This window comes from Pyrus communis, chromosome 7 (assembly GCF_041283825.1).
Source record: "Pyrus communis isolate YQ-2024b chromosome 7, ASM4128382v1, whole genome shotgun sequence".
In the NCBI taxonomy this organism is placed as follows: domain Eukaryota; kingdom Viridiplantae; phylum Streptophyta; class Magnoliopsida; order Rosales; family Rosaceae; genus Pyrus; species Pyrus communis.
This window is the reverse complement of record NC_142571.1, coordinates 23,738,624-23,760,371: the sequence shown is the minus strand read 5'-3', so window position 1 is coordinate 23,760,371 and position 21,748 is coordinate 23,738,624. Positions and strand designations below refer to the sequence as shown.

The following is a 21,748-nucleotide window of genomic DNA, read 5'->3' as shown; positions in this document are numbered from 1 at the left end:
GCATTAATTAAGTTATTTTTGTACATGTAGCCGACTATAATTTTGCAAGTAAGTAAAAAGTGAAAGACAATTGTCCCTCAATTTTAACCCAATTGAAATAATGGTCCCTAGACTAAAAATCTGTAATCATTGGTCCCTTAACTCATCAAAACGTGCAACTATGGTCTTTTTCCTCAACTCTATTAGAACGTCCATCAAAATAAGTCATGTGACATGTATGTAAGGCTGAATCAAGAGGCAAATATGAAAAAACAAATGAGAAAAATTGTAGCAATGGTCCTTCAACTTTAACCCAAATAGAGAAATGGTCCCTCAATTTTAACCCAATAGAATCAAAGATCCCTCAACTTTAACCCAATTGTTGCAATAATCCTTTCAACGTGACTCATTTTGATGGAATTCTGATGGGGTTGATAAAAATGATCATAGATACACGTTTTGATGAGTTAAGGGACCAATAATCATGAATTTTTAGTTGAAAACTCATTGTTCCAATTACGTTAAAGTTGAGAGAGACCATTTCTACGTTTTTTTTCATTTTCTCTCTGTTTGGTGAGAGTGTTTCTCTCGTTGTGAGAGTCTTCCCACCATTGTGTGAGTGCCCTCCCTTCTTGTCTTTCTCTTCCTTGTTGCCGGCCCTAGCTATGGCTAGGGTTGGTGGCAATGCTCTTCTCTTTCTTTTTCTTTTTCCTTTTTCTTTTCTTCTCTTGCAGCTTTTTTTTCCCCTGTCTTTTGGTTCAATCGTCCCTTTCCTCCAACCTCTTCTGCATCTGCTTTTACTGTGCTTAGCCCCTACTTCCATTATCCACTTCCTTCCACCTCTAATCCACTATCTTTCCTTAGCAATTGATTCCATCCTACATCGATCTTGCAATCTTGTTTGTTACCCGCTTTTCTTCATTGTGATTTCTTGTAGTTAAAACGCGATTTTTCACGGTTCTTCAGGAAAGTGTGTAGAGCTTCAGCTCAGGTGTTTACACTACCTCCTTCCCTGACTGGTTTCTTTCAATGTGCGGTGGTAAACAATGTGGTGCTAGTTGAAGGAGTTTGGAGTCTTCCTTTCAGCCTTTTTTGGGGCTCTGCACGTTTTGATTTCTATTGATTGCAGGAGACTCTGGTTTCAAATGGCTAGAAAGCAACTGTCCGAAGGCGGTGTTGGTTAAAAGCTGCTAGGTTCTTCCAATGTTTTTTCTATGTTGGGCTCAAAAGTCTATTTTTGGGCTTTCTTTTTGTTTCCTTTGGTGGGCCATATTTTGACTATGCATATTGTTGATGGGCCTCTTTTCTTGTAATTATCTTGTGCTGTTATGAAATTACTTTTCTCTCTTAAAAAAAAATGTTGTTATGAAATTACCTTTCTCTCCTAAAAAAAAGAAAAAAAAAAAAGAAGAGGGTGTCCAAAGATTAAAAGAAAAAGAGAAGTAATTTTTCGCGGCAAATGCAAGTCAGAGTGAAAGTTGGTGAATTTCGTTTGTTCGGGCGATGACATGGAAAGTGAGAGAGAGAGAGAGTAGCAAACTACGGGAAGCAAAATTCCAAAACAGCCACCACTAATCGCGACTCCCATTTCCTCCCTCCTTCCTTCCCAGTCCTCCTCATCTTTTAGTCTTCCTATCCTTTCCCCTTTCCGTCTTTTCACTCCCCCAATTTTCCTCCTCTGCAACCCAGCAACCTCCACTTTCAGACTCTCTCTTTCTCTCTCATGGCGTCCCCAATTGAGCAAGGTACACTTTCTCTCTCTAAAATTTTTACTTTTGAATTCCTCTGATTTGATTATATTCCGGGAAAATATACCTCAGAAAAAGAAAACAAGATTCTCTGTAGCTACCAGCTCTGAAAATAATTGAATAAACAAAGAAATTAATATACTCCAGTAGAATAACATCATCAATCAACAACTTGTCAGTTGTTTCTTACCTTCGTCGCATGCTTAATTGATCTCATCATTTCTGATTAAACCCATCTTTTATTTTCCCGGAAAGTTGCCTCCTTCACTTTCCTCTGAACCAAACAGGTTTTGTTTCTGATTTTTTCTGATCATTTGTCTATTATTTGTGATTATGATCGAACTTGTAGGAGGTGATACGGATTTAGAGAAGGGTCTGATGACTGCACAGCCGAGCCAAAACCCTCTGGCGAAGCCATCGCCGTCGTCGTCTCCGTCTTCCACGGCATCAGCGCCGGCTTTGGTGCTTTCCAACTCGCCCTCGCCGTCTCCGTCTTCCACGGCGTCGGCGCCGGCTTTGGTGCTTTCCAACTCAGGAAAGAGGATTGACCAGGCGGGGAAGAAGAAGTACGTGAAGCAGGTGACGGGGCGGCACAACGACACGGAGCTTCACTTGGCGGCTCAGCGCGCGGATCTAGCCGCCGTAAAGAAGATTCTCGGCGATATCGATTCGCAGATGGTGGGGACCGTAAGCGGTGCGGAGTTTGATACGGAGGTGGCTGAGGTCCGCGCGGCGGTGGTGAATGAGGTGAATGAGCTGGGAGAGACGGCTTTGTTCACGGCGGCGGATAAAGGGCACCTTGATGTGGTTAAGGAGCTGTTGAAGTATTCGAATAAGGAGACCGTTACGAAGAAGAACAGGTCCGGGTTCGACCCCTTGCATGCTGCTGCAAGTCAAGGACACCATGGTAATGATCTTCAGCATTTGTGCTAATTTGTGCTAATTTGGATTTTGAATCTCTTAGTCTAATTTTAATTTTAGTTGTGTGGTTTGTGAATTTGGGTGGTTTGGTATAAGATGGAAAGAGGATTTTAGGATAAAAGTTTGCATCTTTGAGATGTTGGGATCTGGCTATGTCATTTCTCTTGTTCTTTCAATTGTTAATAATGCGAACTAAGAAATAAAATGTATTCGATCTTCTTGATTTATGATTTGAGAGACTGATTCATTTTGGTTGATTGTGTGTCCAATTATGTGCTGCATAAAAGTGTTGTCTGCTTTCAGTATTTTCTCGTTAACCAGAAGGCTGTCTGTTTTTTGAGATATTGATTCTTAGAGAGTGAAGCATTCGGGATTTTGATGGTATTAGTTAAGCTGCACTGGTAATATTAAATGGATAGTTATGTGAGAGGAATTGCCTCATGTTGTGAAACAAATCATGAATAATTAGTCGTATTTTGAAGCTTTCTGCTTAATCAGGACTTGCATTTACTGCCATACTTTTTTTCTGTTGATCAAGGAATTTAATGCAGAGGATTTCCTAAAACGGCTGATGCCTCTACTAGTCACTTGTTTCCTGGTCCCTTGGCAATCCTGAAATAATGATTTCCGATTGTTATCTGAGTAAAATGAAAGTTACAGCTTACTCGTTTTGAATGCTTCTGTGCCATTGGACATTACATTCATACTCTACTTTTCTTGCAGCCATTGTCCAGGTACTCCTAGATCATGATCCTGGGCTAAGCAAAACAATTGGCCCGGCAAATTCAACCCCACTTATATCCGCAGCTCATAAAGGGCACGTAGCGGTAGTTGATGAACTGCTGTCGAAGGATTCTACCTTGTTGGAAATTTCTAGATCAAATGGGAAGAATGCATTGCATCTAGCTGCAAGACAGGGGCATGCGGAGATTGTAAGGGCATTGCTTACAAAGGATCCACAATTGGCACGAAGAACTGACAAGAAAGGGCAAACTGCATTGCATATGGCTGTAAAGGGGACAAACTGTGAGGTGGTGAAATTGCTTCTAGGGGCAGACCCCGCAATTGTAATGCTTCCAGACAAATTTGGGAACACAGCATTACATATTGCCACCAGGAAAAAGCGAGCAGAGGTATGTCTGGGTTCTCACTTTACCTTTGTCTTTACTGATGTTTGATATATGGCTGTGAATTCAAATTCTTTTGATATAGTAACGGCGGATTTAGTCCCTCAAATATCGTGAGTCAATGCCTTGAGTAATTTTCTTTTAGTATGCACTAGGTAATGAAAATTTATTTATCCTCCCAGTATGTAATGTTATAGATTTATTCTTTTGCCATTTTAGAAATCCTTGCTCCGGACATCTGATCCGTGCACATGGTTGCTATGATACGAACTATTCTTCTTTAGCAATTTCCTTTTCTGATCTAAGTTAATTTGCACAGTAAAAAATAGTTGCAATGAACTATGAGTTCTTATTTTCTAGTGTGGTGTGAACAAAAAAAAATCAAGTTGGCTAAAAACCCCCCATCAGTTTCTAGGGACCTTTGTTGCATTTTGCTGCACTAGTTTTATCTTTGGCTCGAGCTGAACTAGTGTAGCCATGATTCTTTATTTCATGATTGTATATCTCCGCTATAGATTTATATTACTGATTATTGTATCTTTCTTTGCAGATAGTGAATGAGTTGTTACTCCTCCCAGACAGCAATGTTAATGCACTGAACAGAGACACAAAAACGGCTCTTGACATTGCTGATGCACTTCCACTTTCCGAAGAAGCCTCGGAAATAAGGGGTTGCCTTTATCGCTATGGTGCTGTCAAGGCTAATGAACTGAACCAACCAAGGGATGAACTGAGAAAGACTGTGACTCAGATCAAGAACGATGTCCATATCCAGCTTGAACAAACAAAGAAAACCAATAAAAACGTTCACAATATTTCCAAAGAACTTAGAAAGCTCCACAGGGAAGGAATCAACAACGCCACTAACTCAGTCACTGTGGTCGCTGTTCTATTCGCAACAGTTGCCTTTGCCGCTATCTTTACTGTGCCCGGCGGTGATCTTGATGACGGGACTGCCGTGGTAGTGAAGGGCCTTCCTTTCAAAATCTTCTTCATTTTCAACGCCATTGCCCTCTTTACGTCTTTGGCTGTTGTGGTAGTTCAAATTACCTTGGTCAGAGGCGAGACAAAGGCAGAGAAACGGGTGGTGGTGATAATCAACAAGTTGATGTGGCTGGCTTCAGTCTGCACTTCGGTGGCATTCATAGCCTCCTCTTACATAGTTGTTGGCCGGCACCACAGATGGGCCGCCATTCTTGTAACAGTGGTTGGGGGAATGATAATGGCGGCTGTTCTCGGCACCATGACATACTACGTGGTGAAGTCAAAGCGGACACGGTCCATGAGGAAGAGGGAGAAGCACACGAGGAGGAGCGGTTCCAACTCATGGATGCCCTCTGACTATTCCGATTCGGAAATCGACCGAATTTATGCCCTTTGATCTGAATTTGCACAGAATTTGCACCATCGTAGAGGAATTGTAGAGACTAAAAACACTACGAAAATGGATGTTGAGTTGGTGCAGAGGTGTTTAGGTATATCCGTGACCTCCAGGAAAGATCCTGGAGTTGAATAACAGCAATATATTTATCTGCCCTCAGTTTATACTCTGCTTGGTTTTTACTTGGAAAAACTGCGTTTGTCTTGTATGTATATTTGTCTAGACGAGTAACTTTTATGTTTTTTTTTACTTTTCACGAGTGGCAAGTACTAGTTTTTGTTACGTAGCCCGTTTTTATTGTTGATACGTCATTCGTGATGTGTCGTTATTATTATTGCCAACGGAACATGTTATGCACTTTCAACAATATTGATGCATGTATTAAAAAAACTACGAAGGAACACCTGTGACAGGTATAATTCTAAATTTCTTTTGCTGAAACAGGAAAATTCAGAAAAACTGACACGATTGCTATGAAGCATAACACGTTAAATATCTTAAATTTTTTGTATATCTGTCATGTTAAACAACACGATTGACAATTCGAATTTTGTAATTGGAGGAGGAAATTGAATTGAAGTTTGTCGATTGGATGAATTTTAAGTGATAAATATAGAACAGTCGAGACATTTGAAACATTTTATGCGTTATGTTCCGTACTATTATGATAATTTTTCTCCTATTTTAGTCAAATGAGTAACGAGTTTGTAATTATCCTATAACAACCAATCTCTCAACTAAATAAAGAGAGAAAAAATTAACAGTCAAACGGAAATACAGATTTTTTACCTCAAGTTAACAGTGCAGTAAACGGAAGAAAGAGGCCAGCTTTACGGCGTCGTTTCAAGGTTGATCGCTCCTTCCCTCCAAACTCAGCCGGAAATGGTTCGAATCCACGCGAAGCACGGCGAGGCTGTGACCAGAAGGAGTTCGGCTATGAGTCATAGCCTATGACTGCGCTAGCATTTCTTCAATTGACCAAATTGCCCCCGAAATATCCCGAATTTCCCATCTCCAAACCATGGTCGACCGCCTGGTTCTCGAGCTCGAACCTCGTCTGGAACTCCTCCATGGCGACGCAAAAGGTTCAAACATCAAGCAAAACCCAAAAAACCCTAATATTTTGCTTAAAACGCATTAATTCAAATCTTAATTCTTAATCTCCTAATCACTCACTGGTTTTATTACTAATGCAGCTGCTTCTCTCCTCAGTGCTCTGTCCGAAGCCAAATCCTACGCTTCCAAGGTGAAAAACCGTTTAATTTGAACTTAAAAACGAAAACGCACTGATAAATTCTGGGTTTTTGAAAACAGGACCAGCTTTGGAGTTGGAGAGGGAGCTCAGCTCGGATTATGCGTTTCAGAAACTGTCGGCAGGTAACCCTGTTTTTGTTTTCTGCGTTTTTGAATTGTGTTTTGCGATTAGGAAGTTTTGAGTTTGATTGCAATGTGAGAATTTTCAGGCATTGAATTTGGCTGGGAGGATTCTAGTCGGCTTTGTTGGGCATTGGAAGCAATGAGAGAACTAAGGTGATTAATTTGATGCATTATTATTTGGAAAGTTTAATAAAACACTCCCGGTACTGTTCATTTTTAAGGAAAAATCATATTTATACTTTTTCCTGGTACTATTCATTATACCTTTAAAAATGAATTTTCATTAAAAGAGAAGTTTTTTTGAACTTTTGGTTAGTTTTTTTTTATTTCTATGGTTAATTCTGAAAGCGAAGTAAGGTGATTATATTGCAATTGATTTCAACATGTTACTGAAAGCGAAATAAGGTGATTAATTTGATGCATTATTTGTATGGACTGCAATTGATTTCAACATGTTACTGAAAGCGAAGTTCTGAACTTTTTAGTTGTAGAGACGCATATAGGAGTAAGCTTTTGATGTTTTGTGGGAGAGATATAGCTTGGTAGTTGGAATATATTTTGTGGCAGATTGTTATCAAGCTGCAGTCAAGTGACTCGTGTCCTGCATAATTACCGGTAAGTGGCGAATGTGTCGACTTAATTCTTCCATACATAACGTATAGTCGTATATTGATATTTGTCTAGTACATGTTTGTGTACGCGTGTGTACGTGTTTTGATTGTGTGGACGAATATTTGTGTTCATGTGGATGATTGAATTTGTTCATGTTCAGGAAATGGCAAGATCCATCTGGATGAACGCAGCTGCCCATAAAGATGGATGCCGATGAATCAAGGCACTAAGGCACTTGATTTTCGAACAAGTTACAGCTCTGCAGTACATGTAAATTCTTCCTCATCGGGTTTGTGTGTTATGTTTTGGTTTTCAGTAGGATGTGCATACCAGAAAGAATGATAAAGATGTTTGTTTGTGATGCATTGACAAAATCATTGCCTTTAAGTACAGATTATAGTCAGCTGTAATGGTCATACATGGCGGGCTTAGTTTACCTTTGTTTCGTAGTGGAAATTTTCTGTTGATTATACAGAGTTTTGGATTTATTACGATGTTTGTGTAGTTAGATGAAGAGTAGCAACTGTCTTATCTGCTTGTTTGCGGATATCATATGTTTATGGTATAATTGTTATGCTATCACAAGAAAAGATATGCAAGGATCGAAAGGAGAAAATGTCCAATATTGGCTTCTACGATGAGCTTAAGCTACATCCAAATTTTCCAGGTTATAGGGATAGCCTAGTGATAAATCCTAAAACTTCCAAAAGCCCGTTCTTAGATTAAGCCGAAAAAATAACAAACTAAATAACCCATAATTTTCCGCCTCAGTTGACCCTTAAACTATTTTAGCCAAGAACAAATGTAATCTTACGCGACCAAGGATAGAGTTTAGTTTATGCTATTGACATTGAATTCTGAATATGATATAAGCCCGTGTCCGTGGATACCAAACGGAAAATCAAAACTTCTACCTAAAGAGGAAGATAGTCGAGAATGAGGTAGAACAAATGTTGTTACATACTGATCTCTGTTGGGCAAAAATGGTTGTGGATGCTATACCTCAGTTTTTATGCTAACTTTGTGGCTTTTGTGCTGATCTAACTAGCAATCCAGCTGGTCTGCAAGCCCTACCATTTCCTTCTTTTTCCCAGTTAACATTAAAATTTGGGTGGGGAAAAAGGTTTGTGGTTAGATGTGTATCTGCTAACCCATAGTGCTCAACAACATCAATTAGACCTTTTAATTGCTCTTTTTTGCTCTAATCCTATCAAATCTTTAGCTGACATGCTCACTTAATTTAAGGTTTATATTTCCCACTAGGGAGTATCTGGGAAAAGAAAAGGGGAAGGAACAAAAGCCAAAGTAAAGGCTGTTTTCTTTTACTTGCACTTGAAGATTTCCTCTTGTATTAAATTGTTGCACGTTTACTTCCTTTTGTCAACTTAGTAATTTGTTTCACCTATACTGTGCCTTAGGATTACCTTGTTTGATGCAGTAAGAATGAGTGAATATGTTTTCATTGTTGATCCAAGAATCATTTTCTTCTGTTAATACATACAATGGAGGCTGGTGTCTTCTGGCTACTCTTGAGGGGCAGAGAGGTGGGCTTTTCGAAATTCGGGGTTTGATGATTGGCTGGGACATAATGATGTTGATCTTTGCCTAATCGAAGGTACTTTGCACTTAAATATTCATCGGGGAATGGTGTCGGCTCATTGAATTGATGGGTGTTGAATAAAATTAGCTATCCATATATGATGATGAGAAGATTTATTTATTTATTTATGTTCATTGATTCATAGTCCATTGGGTGACTCCTTGAATAAAATCAGGGTTGATGAAGACTGTTGACGCGGATACTATCCCGAACTTTTCTTTCCCAATTCACTGGTTTATGACATCTTAAAAGATAGCTATCGTAGATTCAAAACTTAGCTAGTTGAAGTCTAGAGCTACGGAATTTGCTGGAAGTGAAACAGTTGTCAGGAATAGGGAAAAACATGACGTCCTGTCTAAGAAAATGTTTACTAGAAAGTATCAGGTGATTTAAAAGACATCAGTAAATCAAAATTGTTGAATGCTTGCTGATTTGAAGGTTCGAAATTTGTGTTGGTTAATCCTTATTTGTTTGTGCTCAATTTAACTTAATCAAAACTTCCTTAGGATATCTGGCCATGACAGAGTTTCTGACAGCCTTGCACTGAATCAAAGCATATCCATTTATCAAATTTGTGAAAGAAGGAAAGAAAGAGCACATCACTAACACAAGTCAAAAGTTTGTACTTTGCCATCCCTCCCTCTCACTCACTGAGATCCCCTTCAGCCCCTGCAAAGCTCCGGTCTTTCTTGATTCTCGCAAGCTGCTATCCTGGAAGCTGACAAGGTGTAGAACCCAACTTCACTTACTGTCTTTCTTGAACGGAAACGTTGCTGCGACTGCTTGCAATGTGCAATTGCCCCCTGAATTGAACTCTCAATTTCTGAACTTGCACTGTTGCATCTCTTCAGAAACTGCAGCTCCTGAGTCCCACTTGAATGATTTGAAGATGATGAAGACGAAGATGAAGACCCCGAAGATGATGAAGAGGATGTCGAGATCTTTGTTGGATTCCGTTTGATGGCCAGTGAGAATGATCTCCTGTGGAGAGCAGCACCATCCTCAATGATCTTGTCTTTGCTGAAGCTCCTCGCACCAGAAGCAGACATTTGGTATTTCTCCCTCTGAGTTTGTCCAAATGGGCTCTTGGATGTCTTCATATATTTACTTAAATCCTCAGATTTGAAAGCCATTCCTCCATCTGCATTCCTGGCAGCAGCTGCACTGGACTCATTGGAACAACTGTATTTGCCAAACAGAGACTTGAGGTAAGCCCGGGAAGACTTCAGCTTTGAACCAAGCAATGACTGCCTGAACTTTTTGGTCCAAGACTTTTTCGGGTTTTCATTTATGAAGCCGCTTGCTTCAGTTGAGTACTCCAAAATATACTCCTCGGGGTTCAGCTCCCTACTAACCTGGCAAGACTCCGAAGGCGAAATATTGCAGGACTCAAATGGGGTGCTGGTTGTGGTTGGAGTTGGGGCAGTGGTGGCCAATGGAGTGCTATAGAATTCTTCAAACATATCTTTTTGGTGATCAAAACTAGAATAGGAGTTCTGCAGTAGTTTCTCGACCATTTGTAAGCGCGGGGGGAGGTGGAGGGGAAGGAGCTTCCCTTTGTAAAAGAGCTCATCAGCTGGAGAAGTTGTTGGGGGTTCTCTCTCCAAAGAAGTGGATGACATTTGAAACTCAAACTCTCTGGGGTGTGGAGGAGAGCTCATGGAATGGTTGAGGAAGGCAGAGTATGAACCGACATCCATGTCGATGTAGTCGTCGTCTGCATGGTCACAGGATAGGTGGTCTACAGCCATGGCTTCTGTGGTGCTTGAAGACGAGCTTTGTGAAGTTTTTGAAAGTTGTTATGCAACCTTTAGAGATTGTCGATGGTGCTAACTTATAGTAAAAAATAAACTGTTTTTCGAATATTTTTTTAGTGCTGCCAAATTCCAAATATAAAATTAGATGTGGACCTTTTTCTGTTGGCTCATTTCTAAATGTTCTCTTTTTCTCTATCATTTATAAATCTGTGGTTGTCTATTTCTTTGTTTATGTTTCTCTCATTGTTTATATATTGGAAAAAAGGAATATGTATGTGTGTGTGTGTGTGTGGGGACGGATTTGTTACACTGATTTTTTTACACAATGTTTGACACGTTTTGTGGAGACCACTTCATAATGTATTTCAACGATCTGCCTGTATACAAGACTCTTTGAAAAGTGTTGTAGTTAGCATCATTAAGTTTAAAACTTTAATTTGGGGCCATATGCATTTTCCAATCAACCTTAAGGTTCCTAAGTTGTGAAAAAAGACGAATATTGTGGTCCATAATATCTAAAAATGCTTAATTAAGCAAGAACCATGATTAAAGGATTAATATTTATTGATGATTTACTTTAACCCTTAATTACAATCATCAACTTGGCCTAGGCCGGCTATTGTTCAGTGACTTGGTCTTTGTTAGACACAAAATTGTTTGAATTTTTACTTGTTTAGATTTCAACATCTCAAACTTAAACAATGCTTGAATCGTTGAAAGTTACCATAACAAATACTTAAATAGTCTAGTCAAGAACTGATAATGTTAATCAGAAACATTTAAAAAATTGAACTTAAAAAAAAAGACGTTATAGTGCCCTCCCCTAACAGTTGAATATTTTGATGTAGAATATGTAAATTAAAAATGCTACTTTCGATCGAAACTCGAAGGCATGAGGAATATATCCCTTGGGACGTCCCAATAATATTTCGAACCAAAAATACGATGTCACATTTTTAAAATTTTACACAACGTTACATGATTGGTTTGAGATACTACTAGATTGACATCTATGTTTAATGTAAATCTTTGTTTGAAAGCATATAAAATAATCGACATGGGCGACTGCAGTAGACTAGCAGTCAAGCAAACCAATGCCACCTATTCAATTAGTGAGTTTAATAACCCAAAAATTAGGCGCATGCACAAGAAAATAAGTATTTCTTTAAGTACTTCTCAAACTCACCATCTTTGTGGTAAAATTCAAATTCGAGACCAACCCCACGTCTCAAAACCTGGCTTTTTTCTGCAGTCGAAGAGTTTAAATAACTCTCTCTCTCTACGAAAACAAAACTTGAAAAGCTTTTCTAATCAGTGCTCTCTCTCCCTCTCTCTCTCTCTCTCTCTCTCTCTCTCTCTCTCTCTCTCTCTCTCTCTATGAAAACAAAACTTGAAAAGCTTTTCTAATCAGTGGAGTAATGCTTGGAGCTAAAGGTTGAAAAAGCTCTTGTAATCCAATAGAGTAGTAATTAGAACTAAATAATCACTTTATATTCTTCAACTGATCATCTGCTACTTTTACTGGATTCCTGGGTTTGTTCTTCACTTTTATTTCATATTTTTACGTGCATGCACACATATCTTTGATGCTTATGCGTCATATTTCATTTCGCACACAAATTAAAGCTTGACATTTATCCTTTTGCAATTTTAACGAGTTATCTTTGCATATGTGTATCGTACTAGAATTGACGGCACATGTTATATATATGAGTTATGTATAAGAGTAGAGAGACGAGGAGTAAAAAGTTGAGTGTGCAGTGACGAATGATAAATCAAAATCGCTACATCACTCCTTAGTTATTAAAGTTATATTTAAATTGATTTATAGTACTAAGACACAATACTAATTTTACATTCATTGGTCGACTAAGACGATTTTCTTAATACGTAGTATAAATAAGGGACCCTTTGGTGGGGATGTTTGACTAGTTCTTACCAGTTTATTCCAACGTGACGTTGATCTGGATCATAATACAATGAGTCTTATACTTTTATAACAAATATAATATGGATGATGTGGTCGAACACTCACACATAAGTTTTCCTCGTATTAGATAATATTTCACGTATAAAAGAGCCAAACAATATTATTCTCGAAAAATTATCAAATTTCTGAAACAAGAGTTTCTTTTTAGTTTCTAGAAAATGAGAAAATTGTCAACCTCAAACATGGCCAAGACAGAAGCCGACAGACGACAGTTGGTGGTGGGAAAGGGATATTTCCGGAAGGAATGCCTTCCGTTTGTCTTCTCCCTCCCAACACACTCCCCATCTTTGCGTTCCATCTTTTTCTGTGTTTTATTTTCTTCTTCTCAAATTTTAACCACTAAAAAACAGTAATGGGATTCCCTCCTTTTTCAAAACCCAAACCAAATGGTTGGCCATGGCTCTTCTGATAGCCTATTCCGTTCCTCATACTACCTCACCACTCACTAGCTACTAAAGTTGATCATATGTTTTGGTCAGCTGATTATGATTATGTTGCATATCTGAATTCACTCAAATTATAACGCACGTACTAAGTTTCGAGTTTAGAATTCAGGGTTTAGGTATTGATAATAGTACGCATATTGTAGACTTGTAGTGGAGAAATTTTGCATATATGCATTAGTATGCGGCGCCTCACACTAAAAGTAACCCTAAATCGAATTTACATGTGAAGGTCTATCTTTCTGTGAAAGGGGTCGCATGCTGACGTCAGTATGCCATATCACACAAGGTTTATATCTGTGGCCTCTCCCACTTTCTAAAATATCCATATGTTGGCATCAAAGTTGGATTGTTTTGTTCTCTCTCTGATTTTCTTGAGACAAACGGCACTAAGTAGTAGGCACTATTGTCCTCTTACAGCAAGCATTCATAAATGTGTTTTCTTTAGCTTGGGTCCAGGCTCCAAACTGTACATTTAAATAGAATCCCAGCTTAGATTTTAAGGGCTTGAGTAGTCACAAAACACCCCACTTGGACATGACTTGCCCCAAACCCTACTCCACAATATCATCTCCTCCATCAAACTTTACCATGTCAATACCTTCTCGTGCTTTTAACTCTTGCATCCCCGAATAAGGAGAATTTCTTAGTTGCAGACGTCCAGATCACGAGGTTGTCCAACCACACATAAAATATCTCACTCTTTTGTATTTTGGTTTTACCCACCTTTGTAGGTCTCACTCATTTGTGTCTGGTGCCTTATACAGACGTCTGGACACAAGAATTTCTCCTATATAATGAGGATCAAACAACCAATACGTATTACATTTAGCTTTATGAAAATGTTACTAATAATCACTCACGCGTATGAGTAATTGTTAGTTGTTGATTAGATCAATTCCATAACGCATCAATGGTTGATAATCACTGCTCCCGTGATGACTATTCCTAGCACAACTCTAACATTATATGCAATGACAAATATCGTAACCAAATTATATTAAAAAAATGACCCACAACCCTAAAATCCAGGATGCTTGAGCTATCTGATTGGTTCAAGGATTGACATGTAGAGCCTCTATGGATTGATTAATTGGGGCACCCTTTGCCGGGCATCACACAAAAGAAAGAAATGAAACAATAGCTTGAAACTAACTTCTTTGGGAAGTCGTTTTAGAAGCTGCTTTTGTAGAAAGGACTTTTGGGTGGAGAAATGTTTAATGTCCAGGCCACTAGCTTCTGTTCCCTTTGTGCTAAAAACATAGGAGGCCCTGCGTAATTATGGTGCTCTTGAAACATAAAACAAAAATTATACTTCTATAACCGGAAACCTTTTCAAGTCCACATAAACAAAAGAGCTTGAAAGCCCCACATTCTTCTCTGGATTCCTCCATTTGTGGGTCTGAAAGGCCGGCATAAACATCCGGTAGACATCCAGCATCCGCCACTCCAGGAAAAGAAGGACAATTGTAGCCACATTCTCATTGGTATCGAACGGTTCTACGAGACACGGTGTGGAGAAGCTAAATTGTCGAAAAGAGCGTTGTGGTCACCGGCTACATCCAAATTACACCATTCATTCATTTGTAATTCCAGAATACAACATAATGGTTCGAGAATTTAAGGAAGAATTAACAAATTGATAATGCGTCACTTGTTACAATGAAGTTACAAATTGAAGTATGTGCAAGTTTTCGGAGGTCAGGTACAGTCTTATATCATGCTTATAATACACAGGTGACGATCGCCTAGCCAGCATAAGCATTGGGCTATTTGGCTGATGAATCACCAGAACGGAATTCCCTTTCAAGTTCATCGAATTCCCAGTCATTAATCTCCTCTGCTGAGTAGTCTTGACCAACCTTGCCAAACTCAGATTCCAGCTTAGCTAGTTCCGCTTCTGTGTCAAGCGTTTGCTCTGCCCTGACTGCACCTGACCCAGACTGCTTATTTGTCCCTGCTTTCTGTGCTCCTGTGCTTTCTGTTGGGACGTGAGATGGATCACTCTGCAGCATTTCACTAGATGAAGTTTCTGCTTTTGGGGCTGGATTCTCCAGTTGTAGGTTTGGTCTCTCAATAGCATCGAATTGCTCTCTTAATTTTTCAATATCAATAAACAGCTCCTTAACCCTCGGGTCATTTTTCCTGGAATACGCAAGCCAAGTACATCTTATTCAGGGGCTTTGGTGAATATCTCCAAACATAAGTGTACAAAGGAAAACAAAACAAGTTCATACACCCCCACAAGTTCATACCTTGAAACTTCGGCTCTTTGGCCATAAAACTGCTCTTTGATGTTATCTACTACACTGAAGGTGGTAATAATCTGAAACAAAAGGACAATATCAATGTTGTGTTTTTTAGTAGATAAATTTTGCACAACACATAGAATTAGGTAAATTATGGAACCGATAAACCTTAGACGCATCTTTGAAGCATTCCAAACGTGTTACTATAAAAGACTACTGGCAAGAGGAATTTGGGATGATAGATGATATAGACAAATAAGACTGACATAATTCCTGATACGATAATATAACAACATATTTTTACCTTGGTTTCGTGGTCCAAATATTCCTTCTCAAGATTATTTATTGGATTTAATACTTTGGAATCCTCATTCTCTGCACTAGATGCCATCTTTGATCTGTCTCATCAGGTCAATTTACATTAAAAACAGCTCAAACACAATGAAGGTGCAACCATCACAGTTTAAGAAACAATACCCCTCACTCAATTTCTTTAGGTTCTCTACAAATGTCCCAATATGGCTGATAGAAGGCCCCAACTCCTTCTGCAGAAGATAAAAGGCGCGCGTCAAGAACATTGAAGGAGATATCATATATATAAATATGAGAGAGAGAGAGAGAGAGAGAGAGAGACAGAGACAGAGACAGAGTCAATACCTTGTAAGCAGAGAGATGGTCAATGGCCAAGTTCAAAAAATAGTCCTCATGTTTCTCCAATTCATCGCTTGAAAATGCAGAAAAACAAGAGTTATTTAAATAACCATGCATAGATTTGAAGAGAGAAAAGAATCCAAATGCATGGAGTTGAATAACATACTTGACCTGCTTCTCCTTCATATCTGCAAATGAGCGCTGGAGAACCCAAGTATCTTCGAGAAAATTAACCCATGTCTTTAGAATATCAGCCTCTACCTTACATGATGCAATAGATTTTGAGAGCTCATCTTCCTGTGAACAAAACAAAGATTTGAATGATGCAAACGGCCAAAAGGTGTAACACACTGAACCTGAAATATTCCAGAAGGTGAGCAGCATAGTAAAAAAGAACCCTGGCCCATTCCCATTGTGGGCAGAACAACTTCGAAAATAATCAAAACCTTTGTTTCGCAGTGAGAAACAATCTTATTGTTAGCTTCCTCAAATTGTTCTCTCTCTTCCCTGGTATTGCGAAGGCGAGCATTAGCTGCAGCCAAGGAGATATTAACCTACAGAAGGTTTGTGTTTAGAAATTCGCAATCAATGGAGAGCAAATTGATTTAATAGATAAGGGGAAAAATCAAAGCAGAAACACCTTTTTCAGTTTTGCCTCAAGATCATCCCTTTCTTTTTCAATCTCTGAAATCTCAGCTGTTATTTCCTGAAAATGGTCACAAGACAAACTCAAATTCCCTCTCCAAAACCTGTGGTGTGCTTGTACAGAAGCATTTCATCTCTACCACATCTATAAACAGGCCTTAGCATAAACCAAAAATGAAGGTTTTACCCTTGGGAGAAAAAAACGAAGGGAATGGTTTATGAACTTCAAAATTAGCTTTTGAGACTCCACCATGCACTCACATATGGATTGCACGAAGCTTCTTTTGGAGTTCAAATAATACTTCCCACAAGAATAAAGATGCTAAAAATAAAATATCCACACGTTTTAAACTTGATAGGTAACAGTGCAATTGCCCAATAAAAACCTCTCTACATAAATGTGTCTAGATTTAGTACAAACTTCATGTTGTTATTAAGTACGGTTGAAGGACGTTACCTTCTCTCTTTCAGTCACTTCACTTGCTCTGGCTACACGAACCTTTATTGCCTCCTCTTTTTGAAGTCTGTCATTTAGAAAGAACAAAGAAAGTGATTTTGTTTTCCCTATTCCGTGCATCTAATACAATAATAAAAGAAGCACAGACTTGCCATTACTGTTAATCAAATCAATAATTCTTCGCCGAATTACAGTTACAAACTCAAGGTTCACTAATCTCTATATGGATACAATACATCAAGCCAAGTCATATAAAGTTTTGACTTTTGAGTTAATGTTTATTAGTCAATAGCTTAACATTTGACTTGAAACCAAGACAACAGGGAGTATATAATGAACACACATGTATTATAAGAAAAAATAGCAATTGTAACAACATGATTCAACACTATAGAAGAGCAACATGAGCACAAATGGTTCCTAAAGTGTTGTTATACCTGTGATCTGAAATACGATTTTCAGCTTTTGAAGAGGAGCTAGCAAGAGATTCTGATAGTACCTTCAGTTTATCAACCTGAGTGTACAACCAAAATAATGTTGGTAATAGGAGTTTATAACCTTGAAAGAAAATTGGCAATTTCTTGGTGCAAAAGTAACAATCAAAGGATCGAGCTGCACTAAATTCATAAACTATAGAAATAAAGGCAAGATGCTGCCAACAAGTTTGAAACCATGCTTTCAGATATGTAACCAATAAATGATGAAGCAGGACGACAAAAGACATACTTTTTGAGCATGGATCTCTGGAGAATCTCCATTGTTCAACAATTTCTTCTTCAGTAAAATCCCTTCTACTCTGGAACATGCTCGAATTTGTGTAAGTGCTTCTTTTAATGCCTACAAGAAACATAGGACGGTCATATCCATTATTTTCTTAATTTTCACTCAAAACTGGTCAATAAAAAGCTTTCAGAAATCCATCAAATTGGACCTTATAAAGAAGGAACAAAAGCAGAACTTAGGCACGTACAGAATGCACCCCGTAGACATTGTAACAGTTCATTTGCACCTTCTGCATGATATTTTACTCAATCCCCAATAAGCAGCCAGTTGTCTTTTTTCCTAGACACAGAATTCTTAAATGGCTTCTTTTACTGTATGTTGTAAACTTTGAATTTTTATTTGTTACAGCTTCAATGGACACCTTTTACATGGAAGCCTCCCATATAAATAATATTATAATTATTATTATATTCAGAATGTCAGAAGTTTAAATTGCACACATGGTAGCAGCTATCTATTGGGTCGCCCATGACTAAAAATGCATCATTAAGCCACTAGTCTTCCACTTGATAATATTTGACATGTCTTTGTAACTTATGATTAATTACATAAAAGTAATGACACACTAGAACCACAAAAATCAATAATGGCAATTGTGCTCACCTCTATTGTTTCCAATTTTGTTTCTTCTGATGGTTTGTCATGACCTTCATTTGAGGGCTTCAGAGGTGGTTTTGTTGCATCAAGCTTCCTCTTTAGACTAGAGGCTTCTTCATCTATTCTGTAGCAGGACACATATATAAAAACACAGGTAAGAAAATGTTTATCAGCCGCATCTCACCACTTTAGCCCATTGAGGTCTAGTCTCATCCTTTTACGCTCTATCCAAACAGTATGATAATTAAATGCCCAAGGTCACCATCCCAGACAACAAATCTGTAAAAGTTTCTAAAAAATAAAAATAAACAAATTTATTTGCATAACCATACATCTATTGAGTGGCAGGACTAGTCCATATCCATACAAGAACAAAATCCCACTGCCTATTCTCAAAAAAGAAAAAGCCAAAAGAGATTAATATGTATTAAGATCAGATCTGCTAATGATCAATCATCAACTTACAAGGTGATAATTCGTTCACAATCATGTTTTGGGTGTGAATGCGTGTGGTAAATAAAACTAGGGTTATGCAAACATAAGAAGTTACTCATGAAATTGCTATATCAAGTGAAGAGAGAGAGAGAGAGAGAGAGAGAGTTCTGTTATCTTGTGCACACCTTACGACATCAGCATTTATCTTTAACCCCGTAATTGCACCTTGTGCAAATTGGAGCAATTCCTCCCGTTTTACCTGAATGCATGAGAATATGAGCCAGTATGCTTCACTTAAGCAGAAAGAAGTACAAGACTTGCGTGAGTTATATCTATATAAACTTTACAGATAATATGCATATATCAAGCTTTTCCACAATTCATATTTGTTGATATAATCTTGAAGTGCACTCTTAGTTTTATATCTTTACCAATACTTCATCTTTGTAGCTTGAAAAAGCTGTTGCCAGGTCCTGTATACTGCTCACTACTGCATGATGAACTTCTGTTCCTCCAGTTAGACAGAGCCTGCAGTTTCATATATTCAGGCCTTATTTTTGCTAACCTGGATAAATAAAACTGGCACTTAACAAACCATGAACTGCATTACACACTAGTGGACAGTCCTGGTTCTCACCTAAACATCTCCATGAGCAGGGCAACCTCTTCATCGTTTGGAGCTTCAAGAATCTGAGACATAGAAAAGAGTTCACCATCAGTTAACTTCCAGAATCAGCAATTTCAAAAAAAATATAAGATCATTTAGGATAATTCCAGTTTTAGAGGTTTTAGGCATTTGATGAAAAAGATAAGTTTCCTAATCCCCCTTTTTTCCTTAATTAAGAAAAAGCTACAGGTTCTGATTACAGAAGAAAACTCCATGTGCTTCACAAACCAAGAGCATATGTCGTAATGCTTGAGAAAAAAACAAACAGCAACCTGTTCAACAAGACCATCCCGACTCAAACCATTTTCCCCCATGCCTCCATTAAGTTCTTCCCTTAACTAATGAAATAAGCAATCTCTTCATGTACCACATTCTTTCATCCATCATACCACTCACCAGTTTCGCTGAACTATTTCTGAAATCATTAGTTAAAAGAATAAAACAAAAAAGCACACTTCTTTCATAAAAATGTCTAAATACTTAAATGGCATTGATTATTGCAGCATTCCTTTCTCGAATTCATACCATGGACAGTGTTATGCCCTCCAAAGCCTGACTTTGAAGAAAAACTTCGCGGAAATTCATCGGTTCACCACCAATATCAGAATCATAATACAAAACCTAATCACATGACCGAAAATCATAAGCTTCCACTATACTCCAACGAAACCACTAAAACCGAATGAAATGAAATAAAAGTTCAAAAACAAAATAAAATCGAACCAGAGAGATTCTTTTTCGAATCTCGTTTGGGTCATTGGCCACAGCAGGCTGCTCCGGCGCATTCTCCTTCTTTTCCGCAGAACCCTGAGAAAGCTTTAGCCTCTCAACCTCTTTCAGCAGCAGCACCCACCTCCTCAGTATCTCAAGTCTTTCGGGGCCCCTGCAGGATACAGCCGCTTCCTCCAATCGCTGTATACTCTTCTTCACACTCCTAAAGCTCCGACCTCCCTGTAAACAAATGCGAGTGTCAAAAAATGGAGGAAAATGTGCACAAAGAAAATTGACGGAAAATGTGAAATTACCATTCGGTCCTGGAACCGTTTGGTGCCCTCGGCGACGGCTTGGCCGGCGTGCTGGACGACGGAGTCGGCGTAGTTCTTGACGGTGCGGGTGAGGTTGTTCTTGTTCCCAACCTCCACCGCCTTGCTCACCGCCGATCTCAGCCACGACATTTTCTCCGAGTTTTTGCTCTCCAGCTGTTGAAATTATTCAGAAATTTTGACTAAAAAGCTAAATTTTTTTGGGATTTTGATGTTTTGGGAGAGGGATCGAGGAGGCGAGAGGTTTGGGGTTTGGGGTTTAGGGGAAATGGGGGAAGGATTTGGGGATTTTTTGGGGAACCATTGCCAATTGAGACGGAGGGAAGGAAGAAGAGTGGATGAACAAGTCAGCGTTTTGTTTGCCACGTTTTTGGACTTAAGCGTCGTCGTTTTGGGGGGTTTTGGGTTGATGTGTCCTTGCTCCAGACAAACTACCAGTCCACTTCTAGTTTAACTGATGATTCTCCTTCTTTTTTTTTGGTAAGAAAGCTACTTAGAGAAGGATACTTTCCACCATGTCTATCAAGTCATACAATTTGGATCTTTAAAATTTGATTCAACAATTACAAATAGGAACCTACTTTAAAATTTATAATAATTTTAATCATTAAATCAAATTTCAAAGGTCCGAATTATATACCTTAGTGGACTTGATAGAAAGGATCCGGAAAGCATCATTTCCCCTTAAAGAAATATTCTCATTTGTTAAAAAATGGGGGTTAGTTGTGGGTCCACCCTCATTGAATTTTAATCACCTAAACTCATCTGAACTGTTTATTTTTCAAGTAACATCTTATAGATCATCTTTGCAAATATTAGCTAAATCGAAAGTTTTTAAGGCATTTAATGCAGTTCAAATAAATTGATGAACATTATGTTCTAATAAACATTAAAATTTCATCGGGACAATTAAATGAGCAAATAGTTTCTGATGAAATTGAATTTTTGCATAGATTATCTATGAATCAATACTTACAAAATAGACAGTCCAGATTGTTGGAGTTCAATGTGGAATAAGTTCCACAACTAATCTCAATTTTTTGAAAGAAAAAAAAATAGAGATCCCTTCCCTTATAAATGTCACATCCTAGCCCGGGGGGACTACTTCCCGGGCCCGCTCCATCACCGTAGTACGATATTATCCGCTTTGAGCCCCGACCACGCATTCACGATTTTTTTTCTGAGAACTCACACGAGAACTTCCCAATGGGTCACTCATCCTAGGAGTGCTCTCATGCGCTACTCGCTTAACTTCGGAGTTCCCATGGAACCCGAAGCCAGTGAGC

At 38.5% G+C, this 21,748-nt stretch overlaps 2 protein-coding genes, 1 long non-coding RNA gene and 1 pseudogene across 7 annotated transcripts; 2 read left to right on the top strand and 2 right to left on the bottom strand.

Annotated features, from left to right (window-relative positions):
- Window positions 1–1,406: 1,406 nt before the first annotated feature.
- LOC137734076 (ankyrin repeat-containing protein ITN1) lies at window positions 1,407–5,438 on the top strand. Its single transcript, XM_068473345.2, has 4 exons — window positions 1,407–1,724; window positions 2,077–2,634; window positions 3,372–3,781; window positions 4,326–5,438. The coding sequence occupies exons 1-4, from the start codon at window positions 1,703–1,705 to the stop codon at window positions 5,154–5,156; spliced, it is 1,821 nt and encodes a 606-aa protein (XP_068329446.1). The 5' UTR covers window positions 1,407–1,702; the 3' UTR covers window positions 5,157–5,438.
- Window positions 5,439–5,926: 488 nt separating this feature from the next.
- Window positions 5,927–9,389, top strand: LOC148695920 (uncharacterized). 4 transcript variants are annotated; one of them, XR_015964065.1, is made up of 8 exons: window positions 5,927–6,241; window positions 6,353–6,402; window positions 6,471–6,533; window positions 6,620–6,686; window positions 7,019–7,148; window positions 7,306–7,415; window positions 8,584–8,760; window positions 9,252–9,389. It is a non-coding gene; the product is annotated as an uncharacterized LOC148695920 (long non-coding RNA). The 4 variants fall into 4 exon arrangements; XR_015964066.1 differs by lacking the exon at window positions 7,019–7,148; XR_015964064.1 differs by lacking the exons at window positions 7,306–7,415; window positions 8,584–8,760; window positions 9,252–9,389 and having other exon boundaries at window positions 5,957–6,241; window positions 7,019–7,152.
- On the bottom strand, window positions 9,290–10,549 carry LOC137735463 (putative membrane-associated kinase regulator 4 pseudogene; annotated as a pseudogene). Its single transcript, XR_015964063.1, has one exon. The product of XR_015964063.1 is annotated as a putative membrane-associated kinase regulator 4 pseudogene (transcript).
- A 3,943-nt stretch (window positions 10,550–14,492) lies between these two features.
- Window positions 14,493–20,886, bottom strand: LOC137735104 (uncharacterized). The gene is made up of 18 exons (XM_068474480.2): window positions 20,445–20,886; window positions 20,143–20,370; window positions 19,945–20,040; window positions 19,390–19,442; window positions 19,184–19,280; window positions 18,938–19,011; window positions 18,324–18,441; window positions 17,664–17,774; window positions 17,375–17,451; window positions 16,938–17,004; window positions 16,476–16,541; window positions 16,282–16,389; window positions 16,002–16,132; window positions 15,842–15,908; window positions 15,662–15,729; window positions 15,489–15,582; window positions 15,191–15,261; window positions 14,493–15,080 (listed from the first exon to the last, which is right to left on the bottom strand). The coding sequence occupies exons 1-18, from the start codon at window positions 20,592–20,594 to the stop codon at window positions 14,705–14,707; spliced, it is 2,052 nt and encodes a 683-aa protein (XP_068330581.1). The 5' UTR covers window positions 20,595–20,886; the 3' UTR covers window positions 14,493–14,704.
- Between the last annotated feature and the right edge of the window lie 862 nt (window positions 20,887–21,748).